The sequence below is a fragment of the Erinaceus europaeus genome, chromosome 1 (genome assembly GCF_950295315.1).
Source record: "Erinaceus europaeus chromosome 1, mEriEur2.1, whole genome shotgun sequence".
Lineage (NCBI taxonomy): Eukaryota > Metazoa > Chordata > Mammalia > Eulipotyphla > Erinaceidae > Erinaceus > Erinaceus europaeus.
In genome coordinates, this window is record NC_080162.1 from 101,218,132 (window position 1) to 101,231,687 (window position 13,556).

General features: G+C 41.0%; 1 protein-coding gene and 1 non-coding gene across 5 annotated transcripts in view; both read left to right on the plus strand.

The window, feature by feature from the left end:
- Positions 1 to 4,991: 4,991 nt before the first annotated feature.
- LOC132542637 (U4 spliceosomal RNA) lies at positions 4,992 to 5,132 on the plus strand. The gene has a single exon (XR_009553600.1). It is a non-coding gene; the product is annotated as a U4 spliceosomal RNA (small nuclear RNA).
- Positions 5,133 to 10,452: 5,320 nt separating this feature from the next.
- Positions 10,453 to 13,556, plus strand: part of RPP30 (ribonuclease P/MRP subunit p30) — a 35,465-nt gene continuing 32,361 nt past the window's right edge. For all 4 annotated transcript variants that reach the window (XM_007516808.3, XM_060191889.1, XM_060191886.1 and 1 more), the window contains exons 1-3: positions 10,453 to 10,587; positions 11,826 to 11,881; positions 13,082 to 13,138. In XM_007516808.3, coding sequence (XP_007516870.1) covers positions 10,506 to 10,587; positions 11,826 to 11,881; positions 13,082 to 13,138 — 195 coding nt within the window. In that variant the 5' untranslated portion in view covers positions 10,453 to 10,505. The remainder of the gene's footprint in view (positions 10,588 to 11,825; positions 11,882 to 13,081; positions 13,139 to 13,556) is intronic.

The window sequence follows — 13,556 nt, forward strand, 5'->3', positions numbered from 1 at the left end:
TCTGTCTTTATTCAATAATAAATAAATAAAACACCAAAAAAAGAATTTTTGTTGGCAATATTCTATAAGGATGACATAAACATTCAATTAACATGGATCTTACATTACATGTATTATCAGTAAATGTGTGTGTGTGTGTGTGTGTGTGTGTGTGTGTGTGTGCGCGTGCGCACATGCACTTAAAAGTTCAATGAGATAAGTCTCTGGCACAAGAATGAATTGGCTCCATCAGACTAGACATGTCAATTTTTAAAAATGCATCAGTCTATATGGTTTCTAACATTATTTTTTTTAAGGTGTGTCTGTACTGGGGATGAGGTAAGGATTCAGAATATTAATTCAAGTGATTCTGTCACTGGTCAAAGGAACCAAATCTGGTCCTGCCAGATTTTCCTTACTGATGAGCTGAGGTGACAGCATTCTCCTTGATAACACTAATAAGTCAATTTCTCTCAGCTGTTCAAAAAATTTTCACCATCCACTATGCCAATACAGCTATTCAGAGCATGAACTGTGTGGGGGCTCTGGCTAGTTACCATGGCTATTTTTGGTAGAGCTTTTAAGTTAGGAACTCAAAGTAATTTCTGGTCAATAGTGCAGTAAATTAACTAGAATTCTGTATCTTGACAAAATTTTGTCACATTGTGCTTATGTTTCATAAGCCTGATGTTAACACTGACCCCTGCAGGAGTCCCATCTGTTGTCATGGTTACCAATTCTGACAAATCTACTTTAAAATTCTCAAAATTCTTCTCTATACACAAAAATAACCTTCTTCCTAATAATGTGCCTTTTTTGGGGGGTACCATTTTCCAAAAGATACTTAGTCATGTCAAAATTCTCAACAACACAAATAGCTTTCATATGTCTACTTGCTTATCAACTGCAATATAAAGTGTTAGGAAATACCTAGTTTTTCAGGTACTTTATATTGCATGTTCTAAACTATATTCTCAATATACTGAACAATTGAATTTATAGTTACCACATCTGTTAAGTATCAGTTTCTGTTTAGGACTTGTTCTTTCTTTGGGCATTAATGTTTTCTGTAAACTTGCCTGTGAACATTTTTGTTGTCTGAGTAAAATTTTCTCTCTTTAGTATGCAACAATTTTTAAGTTGCAATACTATGGTTGTGAATTTTACTGATCAAATTGGGCACATGTATTTGGTCAGTTATTTTCTGCATTATTCTGGGGGAAATGCAGCAAGAAGGTTTTCTGTGAAAGAGATAAGCATTTGAATTAGTGGCTAAATAAAACTGACTAGTCTCCCTAACATGGGTGGGCCTGGTTCTATAAAATGAAAGCTTAAATAAGATAGAAAAGCTGACCCTTCTTCAAGCAAGGAATGATTTCTCTTCCCTGACTGCCTGTGAACAGAAACAATGGCTTCTTCCTATCACTAAAACTGAAATGACAAGTCTCCCTTCTGTCTTGGAACTGAAACTACACCATTACCATTCCTGGGTCTCTAGTTTGCAAATAGCAGATCTTGTAACATATGTACCCATGTTTTACTTGCATTACAAAATCAATTCTGTTGCAATTCACTTATCAATTTTCTTATCACTCATTAAGTTTAATATCAAACAGCTTTTCCATTTTTTTAAAGGCAAGGAATGTATTTATTAAGGGGGTGGGAGACAGAATGTGGTAAGGGAAACATCATAGCACTGCTCCACCTCTCAAAAGTTTCCTTTTCGCACAATGTTCTACTGTGGTGGTGGTGAGGTTTCAATATATATCACTGCTTGGTATTGTGCAATCTACCTACTGGGTGAGTTCATATCTTTTTTTAAAATTTATTTCTCTTCTTTTTCTTTCTCTTTCTTCCTTTCTTTCTCTCTCTCTCTCTCTTTTTTTTTTTTTTTGCCTCCAGGGTTATTGCTGGGACTCAATGCCAGCACTAAGAATTCACTGCTATTTGTGGCCATTTTTTTTTCCCATTTTACTGGACAGAATAGAGAGAAATTGAGAGGGGAGGGGAGATAACCCTGGAGGCAAGAGAGGAGAAAAAGACTTGCAGCACTGCTTTACCACTCATAAAGCTAAGCCCTGCAGGTGGGGGCCTGGGGCTTGAATCTGGTCCTTGCACTTGGTAACATGTGTAGTACATCAGATATTACACCACCAGTTTCCTAATTTGTTATTTATTTATTTACCTCCAGGGTTATTGCTGGGGCTCAGTGCCTGCACTATGAATCCAATGCTCATGGAGGTTTTTTTTTCCCCCCTTTTGTTGCCATTTTCTTTAGCATTGTTATTATTGTTGTTATTGCTGTCGTTGTTGGATAGAACAGAGAGAAGTCAAGAGAGGAGGGGGAAGACAGAGGGCGCAGAGAAAGACACTTGCAGACCCGCTTCACCGCTTGTGAAGCGAACAGCCCCTGCATGTGGGGAGCTGGGGGCTCAAACCTGGTTCCTTATGTTAGTCCTTGTGCTTTGCGATACTTACACTGTGCTGTGCTACTGCTCAGCCCCCATTTGTTTATTTTTTATTTTATTTATTTATTTATTTATTGCCTCCAGGGTTATTGCTGGGGCTCAATGCCAGCACTGTGTATCCACTGCTCCTGGAGGCCATTTTTTCCCCATTTAGTTGTCCTTGTTATTATTGTTGTTGTTATTGATGTCATTGTTGTTGGATAGGACAGAGAGAAATGGAGAGAGGAGGGGAAGACAGAGAGGGGGAGAGAGAGACATCTGCAGACCTGCTTTACTGCCTGTGAAGTGACTCCCCTGCAGGAGGGGAGCCGGGGGCTCCAATCAGGATCCTTACTCTGGTCCTAGCACTTTGTGCCACCCGTGCTTAACTCACTGCACTACCACCCAACTCCCCATTTATTTACTTATTTTATTTATTTCTACAACAATAAAAATTATCTATTTTAGTGAAAGAGAGACAAAGATACAGAGGGTGAGGAAGGGAGAGAGACAGATAAGAGCACTGCTCAGCTCTGGCATAGTGGGACTGGGGGTTGAACCTGGGACCTTGGAGCCCCAGGCATGAAAGTCTCTGCATAATCATTTTGCTGTCTCCCCAGCCCCAATCTGATACTTTTTTTTAAAAAAAGTGTCTTATTTACAGAAGAGAGAGATGGGGGCTGGGTGGTGGTGTACCTGGTTGAGTGCTCAATGACCCAGGTTCAAGCCCCTGGTCCACACCTGCAGGGGAAAAGCTTTGCAAATGGTGAAGCAGGGCTGCAGGTGTCTCTCTGTCTCTCTCCCTATCTCCCCATCCCTCTTGATTTCTGGCTGTCTCTATCCAATCAGTAAATTAAGATTTTTAAAAAATAATCTCTTAAACAAAAAAATAAAAGGGACCCAGGTGCTTTATCACCCTAGTCCAGAAGCTAGCTGGACTAGGGCCTGTGTCTAAGACACCCCTCAGTCGAATTTGAAGAAGAAAAACCTGTGGCCAGAGGCCAAAAGGAGTCATCCCCTAAGTGGTAGAGAGTTGGCCTAGCTAGCTAGCGCTCCAAATATGCTATAACCATACAGGTCAAGAAGTAAAGAAGGAAGGATGCCTGCATCCACCTAAGAGCCCTCCAGGCATTTGGGGTATCTTGGCTGGCCTCCCTGCTGGAGAGGTACCTGACCTGGACTAGCAGTCAGGAAGGGCTTCCTGCAGGAGAGGACAGCTGAACTGAGCTTTAAAGAGCAGCTGGGAACTCGGTAGAAGGTGGAGTGGTGGGTGCAGTAGTGCATCTCCTTTCTTTCTTTCTTTCTCTTTAATATTTTGAAATGCTTTTTAAAAAAGTTTTTATTTATTTATTAATGAGAAAGATAGGAGAGAGAGAAAGAAAGAACTAGACATCACTCTGGTACATGTGCTGCCAGGGATTAAATGCAGGACCTCATGCTTGAGAGTCTAGTGCCATAGCCAATGTGCCACCTCCCGGACCACGCATCTCCTTTCCGTCTGTCTGTCTCCTCTCTCTTTCTCATCTTTCTGTATTTCACCCTAAAGAATAGAGCTGGAGAGATAGCATAATGGCTCTGCAAAATCTCATGCCTGAAGCTCCAAAGGACCCAGGTTGAATCTCCCACACCACCAGAAGCCACAGCTGAGCAGTGCTCTAGTGAAAGGAAGGAAGGAAGGAATGAATGAAGGGCGAAATGGGTTGTCTTCCTCTGTCAAAAATACCAAGGAACCAGAAACCTCCAGCACATCTGGCTGTAAACCAGTGACTGAAGATGTTCCTGATTCTTCAAGCAGGGGCAGGGGGGAGGGGGCTCTTTAATGAAGAGAGCTGCAATCTCTCATTGTGGCATGGGGGGTGGCACAGTGGATAAGCCAGTGGGCTCTGGAGCCTGTGGTAAATTCAGTCCCTGGCACCACATATACCAGAGTGATGTTCTGGTTCTCTGTTTTTCAATCTCTCCTCCCCTGCCCTCCCCTTCCTCCTCCTCTTCCTCTCTCTCTCTCTCTCTCTCTCTTATACATAAGAATAAATACTAAAAATAATAATGGTCCAGGAGGTAAATTCTCAAGCATATTAATAAATAAATAAAATCTTTAAAAAAAAAAAAAGGAGTGGTCCGGGAGGTGGCACAGTGGGTAAAGCATTCGATTCTCAAGCATGAGGTTCTGAGTTCAGTCCCTGGCAGCATATGTACCAGAGTGATATCTGGTTCTTTCTCTCTCTCCTCCTATCTTTCTCATAAATAAATAAATAAATAAATAAATAAATAAATAAATAAAAGTCTTTAAAAAGAAAAAAGGCCAATTCTTTATTCACTGCACCACCTCCCACGTCAATCAATGGACATGAACCTCCCACAATGCCTTGCTTCAGACTCAATCAAAATCCAGTGAAATCGAGCAAGTGAATCACGATAGACTGCCTAGAAAATTAATAGGCACTTGCACAAGCGTATATAATGTTCCCACAAGCAATAACGGAAGAGTTCTCCACTCGCCCCAAATTCACCTTTCTGTAATAGGGATCTTGTTTATTGGGTACGGCGGCGGGAGTCTACCTCTTTAGCTTTGCGCAGTGGCAGTATCGTAGCCAATGAGGTTTATCCGAGGCGCGATTATTGCTAGTTGAAAACTTTTCCCAATACCCCGCCGTGATAACTTGAAATACAGTTGTCATTGGCAATTTTTGACAGTCTTTATGAAGACTGAATGACACGGTTAAAAAAAGACAATGTTAATTATACTTAGGGAACAATTTTTTTTTTTTAGTAACTTCAGTTACTCTTAGGTTTTCCCTATAGTTTTTCTCCTGTTTTCTAGTAGCTGACCCGAGTTCCTTTATTTCACGTTCTTTGAAAGTTACTTTCTCCTCATTTATTTTTTGATGAGAGATGATAGGATGACTGAAGAAGAGGCACCAGAGCACTAATCAGCTCTGGCTTGTGGCGGTGCTGGGGATTGAATATGGGATCCTAGAACCTCAGGCTTCAAAATCTTCTGCATAATCATGCAGTCTTCTCAGCCTACAGGTGAGGTGTTCCTCTTCAAAATCTTCTGCATAATCATGCAGTCTTCTCAGCCTACAGGTGAGGTGTTCCTCTTCAACTCACAGGAAACCTGTAGTTGTCTATAACATAACTGACAGTATTCTATGAAAAGTGTTCTCTAGGCATTGAGGCAACCAAGTACCATCATTTAAAATGATTTGGGGGGGGGATGGTAGCGCAACGGGTTAAGCCCACGTGGCACAAAGCGCAAGGGCCATAGATCCCCACCTGCAGGGGAGTCACTTCACAGGCTATGAAACTGGTCTGCAGTTGTCTGTCTTTCTCTCCCCCTGTCTGTCTTCCCCACCTCTCTCCATTTCTCTCTGTCCTATCCAACAACGACATCAGTAACAACAAAAATAGCTACAACAATAAAACAACAAGGGCAACAAAGGGTGAAATAAATAATTTAATATTAAAAGGTTTAAAAATATTTTATTATTTTTATTTATTTGATAGAGCGTCAGAAATAAAGAAAAAAGGGGAAGATAGGGAGAGAGACAGAGAGATACCTGCAATACTGCTTCAGCTTCACCACTTGCAGAGCTTTCCTTCTGCAGGCGGGGACTTGGGGTTCCAACCCGGTCTTTGAGCATTGTAACATGTGCACTCAGCCAAGTGCGCCACCACCTGGCCCCATTGTAAAAGATTTTATATTGGGTGGGAGAGAAAGCAAAATGGATATGCAAAAAACTTTCATGCCTGAAGCTCTGAAGTCCTAGGTTCAGGAATTTCTGTCTTCCTAACCTATTTTCTGGGCTCCTGTGCCTTTTTAATTTTTGTCCCAATTATACTTAACATTTTACAGTCTACTGTAGTTTGCCTTCTTATTGTGATACCATGGGCTAATGATGACTAGCAGGTATATACTTAAGCAGTAAACATCCAATTACTAAGACAGTCATTGTTTACAATAAATTTCCCTAGAATACCTTTTTAAAAAATATTTATTTATTCCCTTTTGTTGCCCTTGGTTTTTTATTGTTGTGGTTATTATTATTGTTGTTGTCGTTGCTAGATAGAACAGAGAGAAATGGAGAGAGGAGGAGAATACAGAGAGGGGGAGAGAGAGACCTGCAGACCTGCTTTAACTCTTGTGAAACCACTCCCCTACAGGTGGGGAGCCAGGGGCTGGAACCGGGATCCTTACTCCGGTCCTTGCGTTTGGCGTCACGTGCGCTTAACCCGCTTTGCTACCCCTAGAATACCTTTTAAGTTAACCTTTAAAGTTAAAATTCTGCTATTGAGAAGGGGAAAAAGAAGACAGCTTAATCAACATAATAGAATTATATAACTTTTTAAATTTATTTATTAGATAGAGATAAATACAGAGGGGAGGGAGAGGTAGAAAAGGGAAGAGAGAAACACCTGCAGCCCTGATTAACCACTCATGAAGCTTTCCTCCTGCAAGTGGGGACCAGGAGCTTGAACCTGGATCCTTGCACACAGTTATGTGTGCACTCAGCCAGGTGTGTAACGGTCTGGCCCCACTTACTTATATTTTTTATAAATCTATTTATGGAGAAAATGTTGATTTGTAGGACTGTTGCTTTTTACTTGCTTTTGGTCTTCCTAAAAAAAATAGTGTTTCTTGGGAGTCCGGCTGTAGCACAGCAGGTTAAGCACACGCAGCGCAAAGTGCAAGCACAAGGACTCGTGTAAGGATTCGAGCACCCAGCTCCCTACCTGCAGGGGAGTCGCTTCACAGGCTGTTAAGCAGGTCTGTAGGTGTCTGTCTTTCTCTCCCCCTCTCTGTATTCCCCTCCTCTCTCCACTTCTGTCTGTCCTATCCAACAACGACGACATCAATAAAAACAACAATAACTACAACAACAACAACAAAAACAAAACAAAACAAGGGCAACAAAAGAGAAAATAAATAAATATAATTTTAAAAAATTAGTGTTTCTTTAATCAGTGATTTAATTAATAATGGTTCATAAGATTACAGGGGTATAGTTCTACACTACACTTACTAATAAATTTCTGTGACCAACCCCAAACACCTAACAATGACCACCAAATGAAATTTGCCATCAGTTTTAAAATGGAATTTCTAAAAGGCAAGACAAGGTTTTAAACACAGACTATAAAAATTAGCATACAGTAGCTTTTTTTTTTTTTGCCTCCAGGGTTATTGCTAGGGCTCCGTGCCTGCACTAAGAATCCACTGCTCCTGGAGGTTATTTTTTCCCTTTTGTTGTGGTTGTTGTTAATTATTATTGGTGTTGTTGTTCTTGGATAGGGCAGAGAAATCGAGGGGAAGAAGCAGGAGAGAAAGATAAACACCTGCAGACCTGCTTCACAGTCTGTGAAACAATCCCTCTGCAGGTGGGGAGCTGGGGTCTCCAACTGCCATTCTTATGCCGGTCTTCGTGCCTTGTGCGCTTAACCCGCTGCACTACCGCTCAGCCCCCTAGAGTAAACACTTTCTAAATTAAGAAAATACTTAGGGGCTGAAGTCGGGCGGTAGCGCTGCAGGTTAAGCGCACGTGGCACAAAACGCAAGGACAGGTGTAAGGGTTCCCGTTCGAGCCCTGGTTCCCCACCTGAAGGCGCATTGCTTCACAAGCAGTTCTTCTTCTTCTAGCGTTTGCCCTTCTTCCCTAGCCAGTTAATGGCTTTGGAAGTGACTGGGATCCATGTGGATTAAGTCGGCTAGGAAGGATCGTCAGTTTCCCCAATGAATGGGTACTCACGGGATGCACCACGGGAAGGTCGATCCAATGCATCCCTTCACGAGCAGTGAAGCAGGTCTACAGGTGTCTTTCTCTCCCCTTCTCTGTCTTCCCCCTCCTCTCTCTTTTCTCTCTGTCTTATCCAACAACGACGATATCAATAACAACAATAATAACTACAACAATAAAACAACAAGGGCAACAAAAGAGAATAAATAAATATTTTTTAAAAATACATAGGGGCTGGGTGGTGGTATATATCTGGTTGAACACACGTTACAATACACAACGACCCAGGTTCCAGCCCCCAGTTCCTACCCACAGGATGAAACCTCACGTGGTTGAAGTTGTGCTGTGGGCGTCTCTCTGTCTCTCTCCCCTTCTATACTCCCCTTCCTCTTGATTTGTGGATGTCTCTATCAAATAAATAAAGATAATAAAAAATAAAAATATCTAAAGTGACCAGAATTAAAAACGTCCATTACTATACAGTTGATTAAGTAAAATTTTTCATTATGATACGTTGATCAGATATTTGACATGAATGGGGTTCTGATGGTGAGGATAGATGGACTTTGAGTTGTTCCTAAAGCCATATCTTTTATTCTGTAAAAACTATTTTAAAACAAAGACAGCTCTTTTAACTCCTCAAATAGGATTTGCCTCCTAAATGATATCAAAGTCCCGACTGTCAATTCATTTATCCTGGAATATTTTTCATTAACTCTGGATTCACTTAGATTAGAGGAGGACGTCTAAGAAAAATTACTTTGAAAGAAAAAGCCTTGATTCTCTTTAAAAACAAGATTATATTTCCTCTTATGACTTCTTACATTATGATTCCACTACTTAGTAAAAGTCTAGTCCAGGGGTCCTGCGGTGGAACAGCGGGTTAAACGCACATGGCGTGAAGCCCAAGGACCAGGTAAGCATTCTGGTTCGAGCCCCTGGCTCCCCAACGGCAGGCGCTCACTTCATAAGCGGTGAAGCAGGTCTGCAAATGTGTGTCTCTACCCCTTCTGTCTTTCCCTCCTCTCTCCATTTCTCTCTGTCCTATCCAACAACAATGATATCAATAACAAAAACAGTAATAATAACCACGACAATGATAAAACAACAAGGGTGGAACAAAAGGGGGAAAAAATAGCCTTCAGGAGCAGTGGATTCGTGGTGCAGGCACCGAGGCCCAGCAATAACCCTGGAGACAAAAAAAAAAAAAAAATTAAAAAGGCTAGTCCGTACTAGACGCTCAATAAAGTGTGTAAATCCAGGAGTTGGGCGGTAGCACAGTGGGTTAGCCACACGTGGCGCAAAGCACAAGGACCCGCTTAAGGATCCCAGGTCCCCACTTGCAGGAGCGTCCCTTCACAAGTGGTGAAGCAGATCTGCAGGAGTCTATTTCTCTCCTCCTCTCTGTCTTCCCCTCCTCTCTCCATTTCTCTCTGTCCTATCCAACAACAACGACATCAATAACAACAGTAATAACTACAATAAAACAACAAGGGCAACAAAAGAGGAAATAAATAAATAAAAATTAAAAAAACCTGTGTAAATCGATTTTTTCTATGTGATGTTACAGGAAGGATGACACCCTTGCAAATCAAATATTTATTTGTTTATTTTAATTTATTTTATTATCTTTATTACTGGATAGAGACAGTCAGATATTGATAGGGGAGGGGGAGATAGAGAGGGAGAGCGACAAAGAGACACCTGCAGCCCCATTTCACACTTGTGAAGCTTTTCCACTACACACGGAGACCAGGTGCTTGCTTGAACCTGGGTTCTTGCTCATTGTAACATGTGCATCAACCAGGTGTGACACCACCCGTCCCCCATATTATTTTTTATGTTTATTTCAGAAGAAGCTTTCAAAAAGGGGGGGGGGAAGTAGCATAATGGTTATGCAAAAGACTTTCCTGCTTGAGGCACCAGAAGTCCGAAGTTCCCTTACAATGCCATAAATAAAAGAAGAAAAGAGTGGTCAGGAGGTGGCGCAGTGGATAAGGCTTTGGGCTCTCAAGCATGAGGTCCCAAATTCAATCCCTGGCAGCACATGTGCCAGTGATGTCTGGTTCATTTTCTCTCTCCTATCATTTCTCATGAATAAATAAATAAAATATTTTTAAAATTTTAAAAAAAAAGAAGAAAAGAAAAAGAAAGATGACGCGAGGCTACTGGAGGCTACCTCCACTTTAAAGCGAGGCAATTCCCTGGCCGCCCTAAGGCAAAACTGTCAGTTTGAGGAAGTGATAGACCAGGAAGCAAGGTAAACTACAGTTCCCAGCATGCTTTGCGCGGATGGACCCAGCGACCGCGCAGACTGCGGAGCAGTCGGTCACGTGACTTCAGCATGGCGGTGTTTGCGGATTTGGACCTACGAGTGGGCTCGGATCTGAAGGCGCTCCGCGGACTTGTGGAAAACGCTGCTCACCGTGAGTCGCCCCGACTTTGCGAGCCCCTGTGTTTGCCCAGCTTCGCCATCCCCTACAATAGTCAGGCCATACTTGGAGGGAGTGCTCAGGGCCCGGCCTCCTGCACGGTTTCTAATAAATTGTCTGGCGCGTCTTTGGATGCTGATGGCACCCGAGATCCTACTGTGATCCTAGGTGCGGGGAACTCAGTGGCCCTGGATTTGGAAACTGTCACACACATCTGTTGCATTTCTTCTGTGGCTTGAAACCAAGACCCTTAAGTGGTAGGGTTTTGTATGAACTCTGCAGCTGATGAATGGGCTGTGCGTGCAAATACAGTCTCCATTGCCAGTACTTCTTTTTCTTTTTACTTACTTATTTTTAACAGAGCACTGATCAGCGCTGGTTTCTGGTGGTGCGGGAGATTGAACCTGGGACTTTGGAGCCTCAGGCATGGGAGTCTCTTTGCATAACCATTATGCTATCTATCCACTCCCATCCTCGTTGCCAGTGCTTTTATTATCACTTTTTTCCCCCCCGCACTTAAGAAAGTGTTGGAGTAAATGCTTGAGAAAAGCTAGCACAGTCCAGGGAGGTCTGTGGCCTCTTGGAAAAACTGGATATTTTGGGTCATGAGGTCATTGCATCATTTCTTCTCAGGAAAAGAGTCTTGAGGGGAGTATATGCACAGACGTTTTTTGACAACCCCCTTCCTGAGCTTTAGATGATGCTGAGGATTGTGAAACCTCTGGCATGAAAGTTTTTTGCGTTATTATACTGTCTCTTCAGCCCAGGAGGTATGAAGGGTAAAAAGAAATGAGGAAGCATAAAGTAATGATCAATAATATGAAAAATAATTTGGTGATTTGAAAATGTAAAAAAAAAAAGTTATGGAAAGGGATGATTAGAAAGAAACGCAAAGTTTTGGGTCTTGAGTATCGGGCTGTAAAATACATTCACAGAGGTCAAAAAAGTTCTGTGTGCCAGACACTGTCTTAAAACATTCTAGTATATTATTTTATTGTCATTACAGATCTATAAAGTTCAGTTATTATGCTATGACAGGTGAAGGACCTGCAACATAGGGTTGGTTAATGAACTTGTAAGTGGCAATGCTTGAGTTTGAAACCAGAGTCCATATCCTTAACTCTCTTAATTGCTTCATAATCTTAACATCTGGTATTGAGATGAGTCTGTATGTACAGGGAAGAGGTTATTACATTCAACGTGAAGATTCTTCTTTTTTTTTTCCTTTTCAGTTGGCTATTCAGTTGTTGCCATCAATCATGTTGTTGAATTTAAGGAAAAAAAGCAGGTAAGATACAATGTCTGATGTTAATAATAACTAGTATTTATAATTATTTGTGTTTACATGTTACAAGTTGAGCTAATACATTTTTGTGCTGAAGAAGAAAATTGTATAGAGTACTAGATCCTGGTATGAGGATTCTTTTTTTTTTTTTTTTTTTTTAATTTATGGGGCAGAAAAGATAACCAAGCATCACTCTAACGTATACCATGCCAGAGATAGAACTCTGGGCCTCATGCTTGAGAATTCAGTGCTTTGTCCACTGTACCACCTCCCAGACAGCCTTGTGATTCTTAAAATTGATATGTTATCAAGTCACTTTCACTAATTTTTAGAAAGTATATTATTGACAGAACTGTAATCACAAGTCTTATTCTTTTATATTTTATTGTCATAGGATTATTAGTTGATATTCTTTTTTCAATATTTTATTTATTATTGAGAAAGAAGGAGAGAGAGAAAGAACCAGACATCACTCTAGTACATGTGCTGCCAGGGATTGAACTGAGGACCTCATGCTTGAGAGTCCCAATGCTTTATCCATTCTGGACCTTCCAGACCATTAATTGATATTCTTTTTTTTTTTTAATACTTTATCTTATTTTATTTTATTTTATTTTTATTTTTACCAGAGCACTGATCAACTCTGGTTTATGGTGGTGCAGGGGATTGAACCTGGGACTTTGAAGCCTCAGGAATGACAGTCTGTTTGCATAACCATTATGCTATCTACCCCTGCCCATTAATTGATATTCTTAAGTATACTAGTAAATAAGTCTTTTGAAGCCAAAAATTATACCTTCTAGATTATTTCATGCTAAAAGCTATTTATCCCTGCTACTAATTGATAGTCTTAGTTACTTATTTGCTTATTATCTTCATTTAAAAATAGAGAACTTTCTTTTTGTTTTGGATTGTTAGAAATTAGCTTGCTTTCTTTTAAAAATTATCTTTTTAAAAATCTGGGCTGGGGGACCTTGTAAAATAACTTACATAGTAAGGTACACAGGACTTGGCATGTCTGAAGTTTCCGGTTTGATCCCCTCATGGCAGTTTATCCCTCTATTTGGTGAAACTTTCCCTCTCATATGAACTAAGTAAAATAAATATTGAAAAATGAACAATAACAATAAAACTTTGTAGGCTTTCCACTGTTTATCTCATTAACATTGTTAATTTTGGGTGACTGTTTATTGTTTATTATAGGAAATTGAGAAACCAGTAGCTGTTTCTGAACTCTTCACAACCTTGCCAATTGTACAGGTATGTATTTTGTTGAAAGTCATAGTACCAGGGGATAGATAGCATAATGGTTATGCATAAAGTCTCATGTCTGAGGCTCCAAAGTCCCAGGTTCAGTTTCCCCGCACCACCCCAAAAGGAAAAAAAAAAAAAAAAAAAGGGTGTCGGGCTGTAGCGCAGCGGGTTAAGCTCACGTGACGTGAAGCGCAAGAACCAGTGTAAGGATCCCGGTTCAAGCCCCCAGCTCTCCACCTGCAGGGGAGTCGGAGTCGCTTCACAGGTGAAGCAGGTCTGCAGGTGTCTATCTTTCTTTCCTCTTCTCTGTTTTCCCCAACTCTCGCCATTTCTCTTTGTCCTATCTAACAATGACGACATCAATAACAATAATAACTACAAAAACAAACAATAAAAGACAAGGGCAACAAAAGGGAAAATAGGG